The following is a 19,376-nucleotide window of genomic DNA, read 5'->3' as shown; positions in this document are numbered from 1 at the left end:
GGACTCTACTGTAAAGAGAGATTTTGAATTGAATCCGTCCTATCTTTTTCTGGGAAACTACCAGGTTAGGGTTGCTTTCTTTGGAAACCTTGTTATTTTATAGTGTACATTTATATTGTTTTAATTAACTATAATACCTTGGGCTAAAGAGGAAAGTCAGGAACTAGTTTTACAAACTATTCGAATTTGTTACTCAAAGTCTGCATACCTTGTAATATATCAAATATGCTTATGGGCACCCATCAAAACCTCAAGAAACATAAGAGGAACAAGGGTATAGTCCAGCATATTCCTTCCAGCTGTGGCCAGCTAGATACACCTCCCTGGAAACCCACAAGCCAACCATGACGGCAATGAATCTTCACAGCTGTGCCACTCACACACACACACCCTTTAGACTTTGCAGGAGCCTGTCCCCACTGCACCTGGAGTTCTAGTGAGCTTCCATAGCTGATGTTGATGATGTTAGCTATGCAGTTATGTCTGACTCTTGGTGATCCCATGGGATCCCATGCCACATTTTTTGATCTTGCACTGCTTCTTTTAATTGTATAATGCTCTGACTAGTGCCCATTTTGATTGTACCTAACCACCGTGTTCTTTGTCAGCCTGGTTTCCTTTTACCACTGACCGGTCCTAGCATAATTGCTCTCTCCATTGTGTTGGATTGCACGATACAGCCAAAGTAGGTGAGCTGGATTTTCATGATTTTGCCTTCCAGTGAGATATCAGGCTTTATGTGCCCTAGTATTTCCATAGCTAGGAGCCATTAACCTCCATGAATTTATCCAACCCCATTTTAAAAGTCTTCCAAGCCAAATAGCTGCCACATCATGTGGCAGATAATTCTACAAATGTACTATATGAAGAAAATATTTTATTTGGTCATCCTCTGCTGCCCACCAATATTTCTGATAGCTCTTGAGTTCTGGTGTTTTAGAGAGAAAAACATCTCTCTGTTCACTTGCTTGAAATAAAGTATAATATTACTAATCTTTAGCATGTCCAATTTAGTTGCCTTAAAACCCAAATAAAACCCAAAACATTTTAGGCTCATTGGGAAAGTATTGTAATTAGAATGCTAATCATCCTTTTAAACATGTTTTTCAGTTCAAAAATCATCTTTGTTGAGATGGGGAATCAGAACTGTACACACTTTGGGGGATGTTTTCTACCTACCTAAGTCCGTAAAACCTGATATATTGTCAAGGATGTGACAGGCTGATGGGCTGAGTTCAATTTGGTTATCCTGGTCATTTTGCCTAAATAATTATTCAATACTGTTTCTTGTCCTGCAGAATAAAGGCTCTTCAAGTGCAGCATCAGCAGGAATGCAAAAGAAGGTCAAAAGGACTCTGCCCAACCCACCTCCAGAAGACATTGCTGCAGGAACACAGTCTGCCTTTACCACTGCAGGGTCAATGACACGCCGAAGGATATGTAGAAGCAATACTATGGCCAGAGCTAAAATCCTCCAGGATATAGACAGAGAACTGGATCTAGTAGAACGAGAGTCAGCCAAGCTTCGGAAAAAGCAAGCAGAGCTAGACGAGGAAGAGAAGGAAATAGATGCAAAGCTTCGATATTTAGAAATGGGCATCAATCGACGAAAGGAAGCATTGCTTAAAGAAAGAGAAAAAAGAGAGCGTGACTATCTTCAAGGAGTAGCAGAAGAACGGGATTATATGTCAGACAGTGAAGTTAGCAGCACCAGGCCTGCCAGGATAGAAGCTCAGCATGGCTTGGAAAGGCCTCGAACTGCACCGCAAACAGAATTTGATCAATTTATACCTGCACAGTCCCAACCAGAAACTCAGTTTGCAACTCCTACAAGCCCTTATACACAGTACAAATACTCTTCACCCGCCCTTCCTACTCAAGCATCTATTCAGTACACACAGCAATCACATTACCAGCAGCAACAGACTTTATACCAACCACCACAGGCTTCTCCTTATCAGACCCAGTCAGCATTCCAGACAGTGGCAACTATGTCTTTTTCGCCTCAGGCTCAGCCACCACCAACCCAACAGCCTTCCTATCAACTCTCATCACAATTGGTGGTGATCCCACAAAAAACAAGGCAAACTTCATTATACCTGGAACCCAAGATAACAACAAATTATGATGTGATCCGTAATCAGCCCCTCATGATAGCACCTTCATCCTCCGATAATACATATGCCGTGTCCCACTTGGGTAGTAAATACAGTACCTTGGACTTGAGAATGGGACTGGATGAGAGGAGCAGCATAGCCAGCAGTCCTATCTCCAGCATATCTGGCGATTCATTCTATGCAGATATAGATCACCACACCCCACGCAATTATGTGTTGATTGATGATATTGGGGACCTTACAAAAGGAACATCATCTCTAAGCTCTGCTTATGGCCTTCATGAGAAGGATCTAACCAAAACTGATCGGCTCCTTCGAACAACTGAGGCCCGGAGGGTGCAAGATGTCTCAGATTTCCTTCCACCATTGCAAACTTCTTCTCGGTTGCATAATTACATGAAAACTGATGAAGACCCAATGGAAGATCCTTATGAACTGAAGCTTCTAAAGCATCAGATTAAGCAAGAGTTCCGCCGGGGTGCAGAAAGCTTGGATCACGTGGCAGGCCTTTCACAGTATTACCATGGAGATACTAGCTACCGACATTTCCCCAAATCTGAGAAATACAGCATAAGCAGGCTTACCTTGGAGAAACAAGCTGCCAAACAGCTTCCAGCAGCTCTCCTTTACCAAAAGCAGTCTAAACATAAGAAGGCTTTGATAGATCCCAAATTATCTAAATTTTCACCCATACAGGAAAGCAGGGACCTTGAACTGGACTATTCAACCTACCTAACTTCCAGCACTTCTTCACTTGGGGGCATAACCTCCAGAGCAAGACTTCTCCAGGATGATGTCACATTTGGTCTTCGAAAAAATATTGCAGACCAACAGAAGTTTATGGGACCAACACTTGTACATTCCCTTGGTACCAGCCTTGGAGCTGCACTGAGCACCACAATGAGATCCACTTTACAGGATGATGTTGACAAACCCTATGGCAGTGGCAGCAGATCCAGGCCTTCCTCCCGGCCATCATCAATCTATGGGATTGACCTATCACTGAAAAGAGATTCTTCAAGCTCTTCGTTAAGGCTGAAAACCCAGGAGGCTGAACCTCTAGATATCCCTTTCAGCCATGCAGCCCCATCTGGAAGAACTAAACCAACCAGTCTACCTATAAGTCAGAGCAGGGGACGAATCCCAATAGTTGCACAGAATTCAGAAGAAGAAAGTCCTTTAAGCCCTGTGGGTCAGCCAATGGGAATGGCGAGAGCAGCAGCTGGACCATTACCTCCAATATCTGCAGACACTAGGGACCAGTTTGGGTCAAGCCATTCATTGCCTGAAGTTCAACAGCATATGAGGGAAGAATCACGAGCTCGGGGTTATGATCGGGATATTGCCTTCATCATGGATGACTTCCAACATGCCATGTCCGACAGTGAAGGTAAATCAAACCTCAGACTGCTTTATCACATTTACAATACAAATCCTCATTTCTATGCATGTGTTTAATTTCATCACCTTTTGGGGACTACTACATTTTTTCCTTTCTGCATTTTGCATAGTTGTGTGTGTTGTGTATGTATATAAATATATATATTTGATTGGCAAGTGGATTTAACTGTATGTGCAAATTTTGGATGGTATGTGGATTTGCATGCTTGAGTCATACTTTTTTGTTTCCTTTCTGTTTGGTGGTGCACTTTTTAAATATTTCTTGCTCTTTACCTTTCTATATAAGCATTTGGGCTAGGCTTTTAAAAAGCACTGATCATTGGCCTAACTTCTTCCATGCAAGTGAGAGGAATTAACTTTCAGTGAAATCAACTAAGTCTGGAAACACCACCCTAAATAAATATAGTTGTCTTATCTATCCTTATATATGGTGCCATCAACTGAGCAGCGAACTTGCTGATAATTTTCAGCCACCTGAAATATCCCAAGTATTATAGAGTTCTGTTTGCAAACAAACCCCTTTCTAAAAGTTAATTCTCTTATATATTTCAGTGATGATGAATTGTTGTTTTGATAGAACTACAAGTAGAAAAAATAATGTGATTATGAATATTGTACTGAGAAATTTATTATCACATGCTTATAACCACACTATGTGTGTGGACTGCTGTACATTACAAATTGTGACAATATAAAAATGTTTTATTATTTAGAGAAATTAATGTAAAATCAATATTTTCAGTAAAGTTGTATAGAGTTATAGACCGTCCTTTTGATGGATTATCCATATGTGTAAATTACCTATATGAAAAATAGTACAAAAGTTTACCATAAACATAGTTGTAAATTTATCGTTTTTGTGAAGAACATGATATATTTGGGACAAGTCCATTTGCTCTATGAATTTATGAAATGCAGAGTCAGGGCCACATGATCTTTCTGAAAAATTCCAATTAAATATTCCAATAAATGTTCATTTGATTAAACATTAAAGTAAATAATAATTTGTGGAGCCCACAGATAAATGCAAAAGTATATCTCACCAAGGAAACTGTTTGATATATTTATTTTAATGGTGCAATAAAGTACTGCAAAGGAGAATATTATGTTGATGTTAACTATGAAAGTGTAAGTTGTTTTATCAGTTTTGTCTGAATTAAGTAGTGCATTTAATATAATTTTAAAATATTTCAGAAGTCATTTTTAAAACAACATTTTGAAGTAAATTAATTTCTGTTTCTTACTTGCTTTTTTCTTTGTATATGCTCTAAGTGCTCATTCATATTGTTCAATAAAATAAACCGCATGTGCTCATTTGTGCTAGTAGCAGTGATTGCTGTACAAGAAGAATTTGCATGAGTCCGGAGTATGAAAATGTATTTTCCTTACACAATGTTATCTAATTTGAAGTCATTACTTTAAGAAAAATACCTGCTTATTCAAATAATTCTTAAGGTCAAAGCATGAGGCCACTTTCTTTTCTGTCACTTTACCTTTCTTTCATGTCACAAAAAACAAGATATTTTTCAGATTTGTCTTTAACTTGGCTGGGTGGTTTGCTTGTTTTTCCCTGGAGGGTGGCCTTGGAAATCTGTTGCAACAAATAAAATGAAAGACTTAACAAGAGTTTTTTTCCAGACTAGGGATAGGGACTAGAAGCCACCTTGTCAGATATGCTTAGTGGGGCCTCACCAAACACATATGAGATTATAAAGAAGAAAAGTTTTAAAGAGCAGCTCAAATAATCTTTTAAATGTTAGTATTGTGACCTTTATTCTTTTGCTTAGGGACTGAGGTGAAGAGATTGTTGTTACACATCCACAGTCTTAGAGCTGAACTTGAAATTGGAAGTGAGAGCATTTCCAACAGATCACTGTCCAGCCTCCCGTTGAAGATTTCCAGCGATGGAGAGCTTTCCTCTGCCCACATCCAAATAAACAGATCCATAGAACTGTTCTTACTGTTAGGAAACATTCAAATGGGTAGCCATGTTGGTCTGAAGTAACACAATACAATCAGAGTCCAGTAGCACCGTTAAGACCAACAAAGATTTATTCAAGGTGCTTGCACTTGAAAGCTCACGCCTTGAATAAATCTTTACTGTTAGGAAGTTATTCCTAATGTTCATCCAAAATCTGCATTCATGTAACTGCAGTCCATTCAATCTGGTTCTGCCCTCTGGAACTAGAGCAAGCAAGTCCTTGCCCACTTTCCTATGACAACTTCCTAGTGTGTTATCTTGTTTGCCCTCAGTCTTCCCTTCTGGAAATTAAATGAACACCTTTGCTTCTACATTTCCTCATAAAACTTGTTTTCCAAACCTCCAAACATCTTCACTGTCCTCTGAACCAATTTTCTGCATTTTTCTCAATGGTGTAGCATCCAGAGCTGAATACAGTAGTCCAGATGAGGTGTGATCCATACAAAGTGAAAAGAACTATTACTTGTCTTAACTTTTACAAGCTACTTCTGTTAATGCTGCCCAAAATTGCATTAGTCTATCCTGCATCATATTGACTACTTACATTTCACTGATCAGACTCAATCCAAATATCCTTTTCACATGGTCTACTGTACTGCACATAATAGCACGTATTGTGTAGGCAGGTAAGCAAATGGTTCAGCTGAAAATGGTATGGATGATATTAAGTCCTATATAAGAACTGCTTGAGTTGATGTGAGTAGAATTAGCGTTTGGGTTTCTGTCAGGGTCTAGATCAGGGGTAGTCAAACTGCGGCCCTCCAGATGTCCATGGACTACAATTCCCAGGAGCCCCTGCCAGCATTCGCTGGCAGGGGCTCCTGGGAATTGTAGTCCATGGACATCTGGAGGGCCGCAGTTTGACTACCCCTGGTCTAGATCCTGGGTTTGCTTCTCTTAGGTGGCCCCCTCCCATTGCTAAAAATCTGTTTGGGATTGAGGGTATCCTTCAGCAAGCCAAGGTTTGCACTGCCAAATCTGTGAGAGAACAGCATCATTGCCCAGGACCGTTAATGCACTGGGAACTTCACTGTCCCAGCTCCCGTGCAGGAGCAAAAATCGGGGGCAGATGAGGTGCACTGGTCCAAATGCTCCCACGTGTGGATGCATGAAGAGATGGGACAACCTGCCACGACTAAAACTCCAGCCTGCAGCCCAGCATGAAACCTCCAGTGCATAAACGGTCCAGGAAGGGCTATCGGTCACTAGTGATGCATGTGGACTGTTTGTGCTGTGAGCTCCGTCAGTGGGGTTCTGTTGTTACTTTGGGACCAATGTTGCAGTAAACCTTTATTTGGTACCAGTGTAGCCTTGTCATTCTTTTTCTTCACTTTGTTTGGTTGGTATTTTGGTGGTGGTTGTAATTATATTCATTTGATCAAGGTTTTTCTAATATAAAATATATGGACTTGTTAGGAACTGTTGGGATGATTTGGAATTCTCTCATCTAAAAACCTCCTCCCAGTCTCTTTATTTTCACTCCCCTTCCTTTTATTTTTCTTCAACTGATACTCAAATTCTGACTTCTTTAGGAGTATTTTCAGGCCTCCAAAGGCCATTTTTTAAAAATTCCTTTTGGTTAATTCTCCTCTCAGCTGGGTATACATGTAGATGTCCCTCCAAGTTTATGGATACGCTTTTCTTTTTTTGGAAGAAAAAATATTCTATACAAACAAGTTAGTCATAAAATTATAATACAAAATAACTTTTTCATTATTGGTTTCCAAACCAGTTTAGTCTGCTGTGTACTTTTCCCATTCCTCAGAGCTGTTAATCTAATCAATTGACACGTGTCTAGACTTTTTTGTGCTCCTTTTGGGACTGTCAAACTGGCTTCCAGCTCCTCTGAAACACAACTCTATCAGTTGTAATGAAAAGTAAGACAGTAAAGAAGCTTTTCTGAAATCCCAGATGAATCTATTTATTTCATTCTGCCAATCTTTAAAATGTCATTACAGATTATATTAAGCACATTAAATAACAAATAATTTCTTTTACAAATGAGTGTTATTTTCAGTGCACTTATATGCCCAAGTAACAAGAGTGTATAAGACTTACAAAGGTTAAAGCACCTTTTAATCTTAGCTAGAGTCTCCCTGAAGTTATTTTGATAAAGACAAGCTTGATTTTTCACAAGTTTAACATCTACATAAGTTACAAATTTATTGCTTGATCTCATCTCAAATAACCAGTTTTTAGGGGATAAATCATACTCTCATAAATTGAAATAGAGTACATCAGTGTTATTAATGTTCACTTAATAGCCTGATATCTCGGCATAAACTCCTAGTATCATGCTAGATTTTTTTTATGAATTAGATAACAATATTGTCAGCCAAAATATTAACTTTATACTGATCTAAACCAACTCTTACACCCCAAATGCTCTTTGCATCCTTTGTTACATAAGCTAGAGTTTCAATAGTGATATTAAAGAGTAAAGCAGAAAGAGGACAACTTCATTTCACATCCCTGAATATACCGACTAGAAAAAATAATGTCTCATTAAATACATCCCTTGCCCACTCGTAAAAACTTCAGTAATGCCCCTTTCCACTCATATAGAGCACCTCCTTCTGCACCTGTCTTAGGTTTAGGGTTACAGGTCAGTCAGGATGCCACATTCACTGGCCTCCTTGTCTCTTTTAAAATATGCAATAAAAGGTAAAGGTAAAGGTATCCCCTGTGCAAGCATCGAGTCATGTCTGACCCTTGGGGTGACGCCCTCCAGCGTTTTCATGGCAGACTCAATACGGGGTGGTTTGCCAGTGCCTTCCCCAGTCATTACCGTTTACCCCCCAGCAAGCTGGGTACTCATTTTACCGACCTCGGAAAGATGGAAGGCTGAGTCAACCTTGAGCCGGCTGCTGGGATTGAACTCCCAACCTCATGGGCAGACAGCTTCAGACAGCATATCGCTGCCTTACCACTCTGCGCCACAAGAGGCTCATAAATATGCAATAGCCATGACCATTTCCCTCTGCAGGTCCTTCACCTGTCTGTAGAAACATCTACAGACAGGGTAACCCAGCCCCCTTTAATAACAAATCCTCAATCACACAGAGTTATGGCTGTTTTCCAAGTCTTCTCTCAACATTCCTTTAGTTCTCATTGGTTGCTCTTCAAGAGAAGAGGAATCTAGTCTGTCTTTCACAGCTTCCAGATCCAAATACTTCAAGACACTGAGGTAGATAAGAGTAGTCAACCATGTCAAAAGATTTCTCTGTGTCCAGGAAGAACTTATGATGGAACTTATGATGTCAAAACCAAGTTTGATGTGGTGTTCTTTATGTTCTCTGTGAATTGCCCTGACCCTCAGGGGAGGGTAGAATACAAATGCAATAAATAATTCTATTAAATTTAGGACATTTCTTATATTTGTAGATATAGATCTTCCTGGGATGTAGCCTGTTTGATCTGGGGCAATAAAGCTACTAATTATCCTCTTGCCTACTTGCTAATAAAGACATTAAAATCTTACAGAGTAATACGATCTTACATCGGCTAGATCTGTCCCTTGTTTTGGTAGTAAAACTACTTTTTAAATCTGTCTATACTGATGAAAGAGAGCTATAGAGAAAAATAGAATTTATAGCTTCTAGTAAAGGTTGAACTAAAAGGTTAGGAAAATTTCATAATATTCTGGCATCAATCCATCCAAAATAAACAAACTGACAATGGCAATGTGACAAAAGTTTATTAGTTCATTACCCAAGAGTCAAAATGGGCCCTAGGAACTATGTTTCATTTTCAACCAAAACCATCTTCCTCAGTGACTCTTGTAATAATACCAGTTATATTGCTTATCTACTTCGAGTGAGAGGTCTCAGCTATGAATGGGGCTTTCAAAATAGCATTATCCTGTTCACTTATTTGGGGTAGCTTAACCCGCCCCCCCCCCCAAATTATTTACGCACTACTCTCCAGGTTTCTATGATGCATATAGCTCTTCACAAAAGGTAACACTTTCCTATATTATTTGGTTAATATGAATGACACTCTTTTCTTGAATTGTTATTTGTACCATTTATGAGCTAGGAATATTGTTGATTAATGTATTACAAGTTGTTGTATATTCTATACAAATATGCGTTTCTACTTTCCACTTTGTGGTGTTTGCCATCCTCAGCACTGGTGAGTATATGTATTCCTGGCTGTATAACTTGTGAATCAGCAGTACAAACCATGTTTACAGTGCCATTAAAAAGTAGCTTGAATCTATTCTCTGCCATGTCTTAGAAATAGCTGAATATGGAAATAGTTAAAAGTATTTTCTAATGATTGATGGGATTAGAAAATTTCTATACCACCTCCACAGAGAACTTACTTCAGTCAAGTTACTATGTAAAGCATAAAAATAGAATAAAATCATAAAAATTAACTCACAAGATTAAAAAAAAACAGCATGATACACAGAACAGCTTAAAATGAGTCACCTAAAACAGTTCTGAGGCTAGTGATAGCCCCTTAATTAAAAGTTTAGTTTAAAAAAATGGTTGGGCCTGGGTCCTAAAAGCCGGTGTAGGGTAGGTGCCAGGTGTGCCTCAAAGGAAAGAGCATTCCTTGTTGGAAAAGCCCTGTCTCTGGTTTCTCCCTGCCTCTCCTCTAAAGCCAGGACACACAGAACAAGCCATGGGAGGAAGGCCTTAACTGGTGGGCTGGTGGGGTTGCCAGCCTCTGGGGGTGGAGGGGGGGGAGAGATCTACCAGAGTTACAAGTAATCTCCACACTACTGCAATTAGTTCCTCTGGATAAAATGACTGGTTTGGGTGGTGACTCTAATATTATAGCCTACTAAGTTTCCTCACCTTCCTGAACCCCACCTTCCTCAGGCTTCACTCCCAAATCTTCATGAATTTCCCAACAGAATTAGCAATTGTGTGGCTGCATGATGCCTCAGTCTTTATGAGCACCAGCAGGCCACTAGATCTGCATACCACCCATAGTTAGTGCCTCCCAGAAGTATGGCTCCTGGTGAAAACTGTGGGATGAACAACAGTAAAGTTGTTGCAGCGGGGAAGCCAATAAATTTTGAGTTTTGCCAGGTCACTTCTATAGCAGATTGATTAATACAACATTCAGTTGATGTAAGTGTAAGTGAGGATAGATTTTATATTAACCATATTTAATCTATATTTAATCCTTATTCTGTCAGGTGGATCAATAACAGATCGTAACCAAAGGGTACTAGTTAACAGTTCAGCATCTTCTTGGAGAAGAGTGACAAGTGGAGTTCCCCAGGGATCTGTCCTGGGGCCTCTGTTGTTCAACATATTTATAAATGATTTGGATAAGGGATTAGAGGGGATACTTATTAAATTTGCAGACGACACTAAACTGGGAGGGGTGGCAAACACAACCGAAGACAGAATCAGAATACAGGATGATCTTGATAGGCTCGAGAAGTGGGCTAAACTGAATAAAATGAAATTCAGTAGGGACAAATGTAAAGTTCTGCATTTAGATAGGAAAAACCAAATACACCAATATAGGATGGGGGAGACTTGGCAATAGCAAGTGTGAAAAAGATCTAGGAGTCTTAGTAGACCATACATTGAACATGAGTCAACAGTGTGACTCGGTGGCTAAAAAGGCAAATGGGATTTTGAGCTGTATCAAGTGGAGTATCGTGTCCAGATCACAGGAGGTGATAGTACCACTTTACTCTGCTCTGGCTCAGCCTCACTTGGAGTACTGTGTTCAGTTTTGGGCACCCCAGATGAAGAGGGATGTAGACAAACTGGATGTGTCCAGAGGAGGGCAGCAAAGATGGTGAGGGGTTTGGAGACCAAGACATATGAAGTAAGGTTGGGGGAGCTTGGTCAGTTTAGCCTGGAGAGGAGACGACTGAGAGGGGATTTGATAACCATCTTCAAGTATTTAAAAGGCTGCCATATTGAGGATGGAGCAGAGTTATTCTGTCTTGCCCCAGAGGGACAGACTAGAACCAATGGGATGAAATTAATTCAAAAGAAATTCCGTCTCAACATCTGGAAGAAGTTCCTGACAGTTAGAGCAGTTTCTCAGTGGAACAGGCTTCCTCAGGAGGTGGTAGGTTCTCCACCTTTGGATATTTTTAAACAGAGGCTGGATAGACATCTGTTGGAGAGGCTGATTCTGTGAAGGCTTAAGGGGGGTGGCAGGTTACAGCAGATGAGCGATAGGGTTGTGAGTGTCCTGCATAGTGCAGGGGGTTAGACTAGATGGTCCATTCCAACTCTATTATTCTGTGATTCTAATAATAATCTCATAAAGCCGGATCTATATGGGAGGGCAGTATAAAAATCTAATAAATACATAAATAATGATATAATAATTCACTAGCTTCATTTAGACAGGCAAACTATTCCACTCCATCCTCCACCCTCCACCCAACCTGGAAAGAGGTTTTCACAAACCATGAAAAAAGCATCTATCGCTGTTATGTTGTACGAAGCCTAGACCTGGTCATCCTTTCTTATTTCAGAAGATATTGTCCCATAAGAATAGAAGAGACTATCATATTTCAGTTATCTGTCTATCTCAATTATAGGGCACCAGATATGCATCCATGCCCCTGCTACCTACACATCATCACTATCACTAAACATCACTGGCCCTCCCTGGGGGTGTGCCACCAATAGGGAGAGAGCACTCTGCCAGTGAGGGCCAAACATGGGGCTTATCTGTCTTCTTCCTCTTTCTGCTGCTTCCTGGGGGGAAGAGGTGCTGGTAAGTTGTCCCATCCTCAGGTTCTTCCCACCTTCCATTTCCCCCAGGCAAAGCCGGGAAGTCAGCAACTTCCTTTGCTTTGTCAGCAGCTTCTGTATGCTTTGGTTTCAGCTATGTGCTAGAAGGAAACACAGAGAATCAGTATTTCAAAAACAGAATGCCAAGGGATAGACAGAATACAATGAATGTTTAAACTCAATCCAGTGAGTCAAGGGTTTGTTCAGGCAGTCCAGAAGCATCAGCAGAAGGAAAGGTTTCACAACCCAGGCTTCTCAGCCTCGAGTTAATATAGGCTGTCAGCAGCTTCTCAATCCTCACTGTGTGATGACTCACAGTCTTTTGCAGTCAGCAACTGTCTTGCTAACATGATGTGGTGTCTTTTAGACTGGAGCCCTCTTCCAGCACATAGCTGGCATTGCTTAATTGGCTCAGGTGGGCTGACAAGGCAGGGGGCTGTAGCTGGAGACTGGGCAGAGGAATAAGAAGCTCCTGCAACAACTTTGGAATCTAAACCCTGGTTTGTCTGCAGCTCCCCTTCTGCTGGTCAGAGCTCTCTGCCTGTTGAACATATAGCTAGGCTAAGCTCTCATTCAGCTGAAGCTCAGATGAAGGTGGAGCTTCTGGCAAGGGAAATGTGGAGTGGGTGAGAAAGAGGCAGTCCCCTGTGGCCTTCTCCACCCAGCCTGAACTTTGGGAGATGTGGGGGGAGGCAGCCACCCCCACAGCATTCCATACCTGGCCTGCCCTTTGGAAGATGCAGGTGGGTGGGAAGGAGGCAGCCCATCCCCTATGGCACTTCAGTGCAGTTTGGCTACCTCAGTGATAACTTAATCCTGAGGCGGCCAGTGCCGCGGAAGAGAGTGGCGGTGCTGGTGCTGGTGGTCCATCTGGCGCCCACGTGTAGGCGCAGAACTCTGTGCCTGTGTGCAACTGCCAGCTGGTGTGCCAACGCCGCCCCTCTCCTCTGCGCCGTGACGCCGACTGCTTCAGTGATCGCCGAGGCAGCCAAACCACACCGAAGCACTCACCTTTACCCAAGCAGCCTGGCCATTGGGAGAAGCAGGGGGCAGGAAGAAGGCAGCCCACCCTTCCCCACCTGCCTGGTCTGGCCTTTGGTAGATGTAGGACTGGGTGGGAAGGTGGGGACAGTGGTGACCTGTGTAGGGCCGGAGCACAGGAAGGTCACAGTGCAGGTTATGTGCTAGTTCCCGTTGTATTCCTGAGTGCAATGGGCTAAACCTCTAAAATTCTATAAACTTCAGCCTGTGAAAAGGTCTGCAGCTACTGCCCCTACCCCCATCTGTCCCCACTTTTACTAAGCCCAAACTTGCTGCTGCTTCTGGGCAGCCAGATTGTCTCATTTGCCCTGTAGCATTCGGGGGTCTTCCAGGAAGAAATATATGGAAATACGTTTGTTAAAAGAAAAGCATTAACTGCTGGAGCTGTCTTTTTAAAATTATAACTTGAGAGCCAGTGTGGTCTAGTAGTTAAGAGCAGCAGAGTATAATCTGGAGAACCAGGTTTGATTTCCCATTCTTCTGCAAGAAGCCTACTGGGTGACTTTGGGTCAATCAGTTCTCTCAGAACTCTCTCAGACCCACCTACTTCACAAAGTATCTGTTGTGGGGGAGGGGAAGGGAATAGTAAGCTGCTTTGAGATTCCTTAAGGCAGGGGTAGTCAGCATTTGCTGGCAGGGGCTCATGGGAATTGTAGTCCATGAACATCTGGAGGACCACAGGTTGACTACCCCTGCCTTAAGGTAAAGAAACATGGGGTATAGAAACCTACTATTCTTCTTGAATAGTGGCTTTATCATACACATGGCTGCTACAAACCCATTCTGCTATGGCTGCCTGATTTGAATTCTCCTCTAGTGGATTTCAAATATATATGGTATTCTTGATGGATTTGGAACTATCTCTTGCAAATAAAAATTACAATTGTTATTGTCTTTCATTTCTGCCAGTTTTGTTGTGATTCAGTGCCAGTACACAGTGTACTGCTTGCTTCTTGAACCAGCTCACTCAAACAATTCGTGGCTAATATCAGAATCAGCCCCTCTTTGCTGAAGGCTGCTTTTGTATCCTCTTAAGGGAAGAATGATACTTGAGCATGTGATATTCTGCCCTGGTAAAGCTCAAGAAGTTAGTGTCCGCAACAGAGGCTGCATGGAAGTAATACATAAGTCTAGCCAAGTTTCTCAAAGGAAAACCTGGATATATGTGATATAAATAAAATGTTAATTAAAAACCCCAATAGCTCTTTTCAACCAAACCATGCTCAGAAAGAAGTAATTTGGGGTTGCTTTATTTTTTCGTTGCCTATCATCTTTCTGCCAGAGGCCCCCTCCATCACTGGCTGCTTTTCTTCTTGCAGGGTTTCAAACAAACATATCAAACTCTCCGCAAAAGATCTCTGCACCATCTCTGTAAGCACCACCTGTCACTGTTTCTGCACTGCAAAATCCCTCTCCCAAGGATGCTTTAGCCTATAAAATGACAGTGCTCCAGTTTTATTACCTGCCTTTGTATTTGCCCTGAGTGGCAAGCTTTGTACAGGAACAAGGCTTTCTTTTGGGCTCCTTTGTGTATGAAAATCTTGTCTACAGCGAAAGGTGAAAGGTTGGCCTGATTTAGAGGTTTTGAAGGATTTCGTATAAATAGTTCAAGGGTGGATTTCAAGGACCATACTAGATATCCTCCTCCCAGAAGGCACTGGTGTGTCCAAAGAGAAGCATGTTTTCCACAACTGGGCCACAATCACTTGATTCTCTCTTCTAACATGGGTGACAGTGTAATTGTACACATTCATGTGCTCTGTAGTAATGGCAGGTAGACTGTTGCAGAAGGGATAGACTGGACCTTTGGAGCATCTCTCATGTATGGAATTCTTAAGGACACAAGAATCTCATCTGAGTGAAACCTTGGTAAGCCTGTGACAAGGGTTAGAGCACTTTGGTTTATGGATTGTACATTTCTACCCTATCCTGCAAGCTCATGATAGACATTGATGGTTAAATAATTAAGCTACATGTATCAACATAGAATTTATACACCAATCTCCAGTATAAACAAAATCTTTTATCAGTTGTGGGAAAAGACCAGACTTGAACGTTGGTGAACCTAAGCATGAAGAGTGCTCAGAACTCAGGAGCAACCACTATGTTTCTGTATAATTTGTGCATGAAGGGTATGGTGATAAATACATTCCATGTGGACATTCACAGCTGCAATAGAACTGAAGGCAGGAGATGATCCCTGAGTATTGGCACACAGTGAATTGCATATGAAGAAACCTCAAATTCTGAGCAGCTTATTTAATCACCCAAAGGAGATGATGGAAGTGGTTGTAATAATCTGGGGCCTCTTCTCCTAGGTATCCATGATCAACAATGTGTCTTCTCTCTGTCGCTTACAACTAACCTTAGCTTTTCTGTTTCTACTCTTGCTTGTTATTTTACGTTCAGTGCATGGCCGCTTATTAACTGCTATATATGCATGTTGACTACATATGCTGGAATATTGTTCTTCTCACATCTCTGGTTCAGAACCTATGACATGTCCTTGGTTTTCAAAGCCTACCACCTTCGCCGGGAAGAAACAGATTGGTTTGACAAACCTCGGGAGTCTCATTTGGAGAATGGACATGGCTTTGATAGAAGGCTACCAGACAAGCTAGCTCACTCAAGACCTCCAAGCCAGCATCAAGATCAAGTAAGAAGGCTGTATTTTTAACCAGTGGTTTTCCTTAATGCCAATTAGTCAGTTCACCAGAGTGAAGGCCAACCTATATCTAATTCTGAATTTGGCCATGAAGGACTTTGCAGGGGGTGGAAATCTTTTTTTATTTTAAGATAAAGGCATGAAATGAAGAGAAGTTATAAATGTCAGGTTCTATCTATATTATGCTATGAAATCTTGATGAAAGGCAGAACTGAAGTAGGAGAGAGGAAAGAACATGGAGCAAAAGGTGGATGAAAGGTGGAAAGCCACAGGGGTTGCCAGAAGAGGCAAAACAGAATTGAAGAACTGGAGGGAAAGTGACAGACAAGAAAGGTAGGTGGGAAAGAATGAAGTAAGCAAAGGGCAAGAAAATAGATGAGAAGGAAAGGAGGAGGGAAAGGGCTACAATATCGAAGAAAGGAGGGAAAGCAGCAAGAAGAAGAAGAAAAGGACCAGTTTGCTGGGGGTTGAGATTCTTTACCCCTAGTAGTACCTGATACCAACACTCTTTTGATGTGATAGGAAATATCTCAATGATTTGAACATTCTGTTGCTAAAAAGTTAATCTAAACTACTGATAACTTTTGATGGTACTGAAAACTGAACCCACAAATTCTCCAGCCCCAAATCCCAAGCATCACCTTCCCACTACCATGTCTAGCCAAAGTGGCCTGACTGCACTAGCTCTTCAAGTCACCACTCCATTTCCCCTGGAAACAGCTGCCACTATAGATGGAAGAAAAACTATTGCCTTCTCTTACACATTTTTTTAGCTCTTGTTTCTTGAACTCCTGCTAACTGAGCATACAAAGATGACCCTTTCCCTTTCCCATTCTCAAGCTCAGAAATCCAAGGCCCAATAGCTTCACAAAGGGAAATTATTTCCTTTGCCCTGGAGTCCACCCACTTGCACTCTTTCACAAAATGATGCAAAGAGTAGCCCCAAAGTGGTGCAAATGTAGGATGAAATGAAAATAGTGAAGCACACAATAATTTGGTGACAATAGTTTTAAGCAAACCAATGCAGAAGTGATGAGATTTTTATGTAGAAAATGTATGTGGCGCCTCTCCAGATTCCCTTAAGGCAGCTCACAACACAGCAAATAGACAATAAGAACAAAGGTATTTAATTTTTATACCGCCCTCCCAGTGGACCAGCTCATATCAGTAACTAATATTACTAAAATAATCCAATTTGATAACATAAAAGAATAAAAATGCCTGTAAAAGCCACCAATTAGAACTCAGCCATGGCAATATCTACACAAGAAGTCACAAGGGTTCAGAAAAAAATAAGAAGAAACATGTTATAACCAACTAGGTGGTCCAACTATTCCAGCATCCTGGTTCATACTGACAGTCTAATTCCTCCGGAAGCCCAGCAACAGGACATAGAGACTGAGGCCTTCTCCTGATGTTGTCTCTTGGCACTGATATTCAGAGTTTTACAATCTCTGAATGACTGTGATGAACATATGAAACTGCCTTATACTGAATCAGTCCTTTGGTCCATCAAAGTCAGTAGGTATTAACCAGTTTATAAACTAAGTCTGTGGTGAATTTTGGCTGGGTCAAGAAGTGAAATTCCTAGCAGGTCAAATAGCATGAACTTTCCACAAACTTTCCAGCTGCTCATGGACGTTCGTTCTGGTTTGTGTGTAGATACATTTCCAGGCAGACTGTCTCTGCTCAGGCAAAATGTTCGCAAAACTTCAAAGCAACAATGGGGAGGACATGTTGAGGTGCATCCAGGGAGGTCCCCTGTGACTTAATGTATCTCACCCAGGAATGTTCCCTGTTACTTTAACATATCTCAGGAGTTCTATAGCGTTCTATACACTCCTGAACTTGTGCCTATCAAAATGACTGTCTGCACTTTCCTGTTGGCATGTTCTTGGGGGGGGGGGGAACATACCTCAAATCCCATAAATCCAATCCTCACAAAATTTGCCGGGCAGATAGAGAATTGTGTGGCAAACTGCTGTGAGTTTGGATGCTTCCCATGTCCATCCACCCCTTACAGTCATTGCTGAATCTAGGAAAGTTGTTGTGGGCCCATGTGGACCAATAATTCCACAAACGGGAGAGCTATAGTGAAGAGAGTGAAATAGCATCAGCACCAGGGTAAGCAGGGACTTTTTAGAGAAGTGAACATGGCAAATATCTGTGCTCCTTATGCATATGGACTGTTATATCAAACCCTTTCTTTTAAAAACTTGTCCATGAGAAGCTCTCATGCCATTGAGAAGGTATTCAAATGAATGCTATCTTTGCCATGCTAATTTTCCATGATTAAGCAATTGTTTTACTTAAAGGGGAGGGTCCAAACGCCTTACCAGGTGGCCAGCTATACCGTCCTCAAGGCAGCTATTTTGGATTGCTACCAGATAACTGAGAGTCTCATAATTGTCTGACTTGGCCAATTGATGGCTGGGGCCCAAGACATTGGGAAAAGTGACTCCTATGGTGGTCAAGCAGGTATTATAGATACTAATAGAGTAAAGGGCCTGAATGTTCCAAAGCAAACTGACCTGCTTGAAGAAGCTGACTACACTATTAGAAAACTATGTAACCACAAACACCATTACCAAAAGTGGGGAAGCATCAATTGGTGACCCCTGTGTTCCCGTCAAAATGTAAACTGCTGGCTCAGCTCTCTAGGGCCTAGGGAAAGACATCTAGGACCCAATTGAGGGAGAGCCTTTCGACCAATGCAGCCCACTCCACAGCAAACTCTGTCACCTGCAGCACAACCGGCTGCTGACGCTGAGGAACTGGACACTGGATGGGACCATTGTTATACCTGTGAACAGATGGGGCACTATCAGTGCAAGTGCACTGTGACACTGGAAGGGGAGTAATGCTGTCCAACCAAGCAACAGCCACTACCCAGATTTCATTGTGATCATTATCTTCAGAAAGAGGTTGAGGACCCTCCTAGACTCCAGCAGTACCATCACCATGGTACAGGTCCACTTTGTTCCTATCATCTCCCAGTTCAGTGCTGGACCACAGTAATGTGTCCCAATATGTCCATGAGTGGCCAGTGGTGATGATCTTAGTGATACTACGTGGTTTGCCCTTACATTTAGAGCTGGTTTGTGTTGAGAGCCTCCCATACACAGTCCTCTTGGGTGGGATATCACAGGATTCCCAGTATCCTATGCCAGGCCATCCAGGGGAAAGAGATCCTCCGGGGGGATGACAACAGAGAACCCTGAAGTCCTGTGATTTGCCCACAACTATGAGTGGGCTGGCCACTAAGAACTGACCCAAACCCTGATATGGGTCCTGGCCCATTACTTTTGCCTGGCTCTTTTTCTGGACATGAAAGCCTACTGCCAGTCATGCCCCAAATGCCCTCAAGCATCCTCCCAGACACTGCCAAGAGCCCCTTTATTCCCCTGGCTGTAATCCCATGCCTTTCCACAAGAAAGCTATGG

General features: G+C 41.9%; 1 protein-coding gene across 6 annotated transcripts in view; it reads left to right on the top strand.

The window, feature by feature from the left end:
- PCLO (piccolo presynaptic cytomatrix protein) overlaps positions 1–19,376 on the top strand; it is a 134,836-nt gene that overhangs the window by 63,884 nt on the left and 51,576 nt on the right. For all 6 annotated transcript variants that reach the window (XM_077337850.1, XM_077337848.1, XM_077337847.1 and 3 more), the window contains 2 exons: positions 1,299–3,507; positions 15,788–15,924. In XM_077337850.1, coding sequence (XP_077193965.1) covers positions 1,299–3,507; positions 15,788–15,924 — 2,346 coding nt within the window. The remainder of the gene's footprint in view (positions 1–1,298; positions 3,508–15,787; positions 15,925–19,376) is intronic.

Source organism: Paroedura picta, chromosome 5, assembly GCF_049243985.1.
Source record: "Paroedura picta isolate Pp20150507F chromosome 5, Ppicta_v3.0, whole genome shotgun sequence".
NCBI lineage: Eukaryota > Metazoa > Chordata > Lepidosauria > Squamata > Gekkonidae > Paroedura > Paroedura picta.
This window is presented reverse-complemented; position numbering and strand designations above follow the sequence as displayed.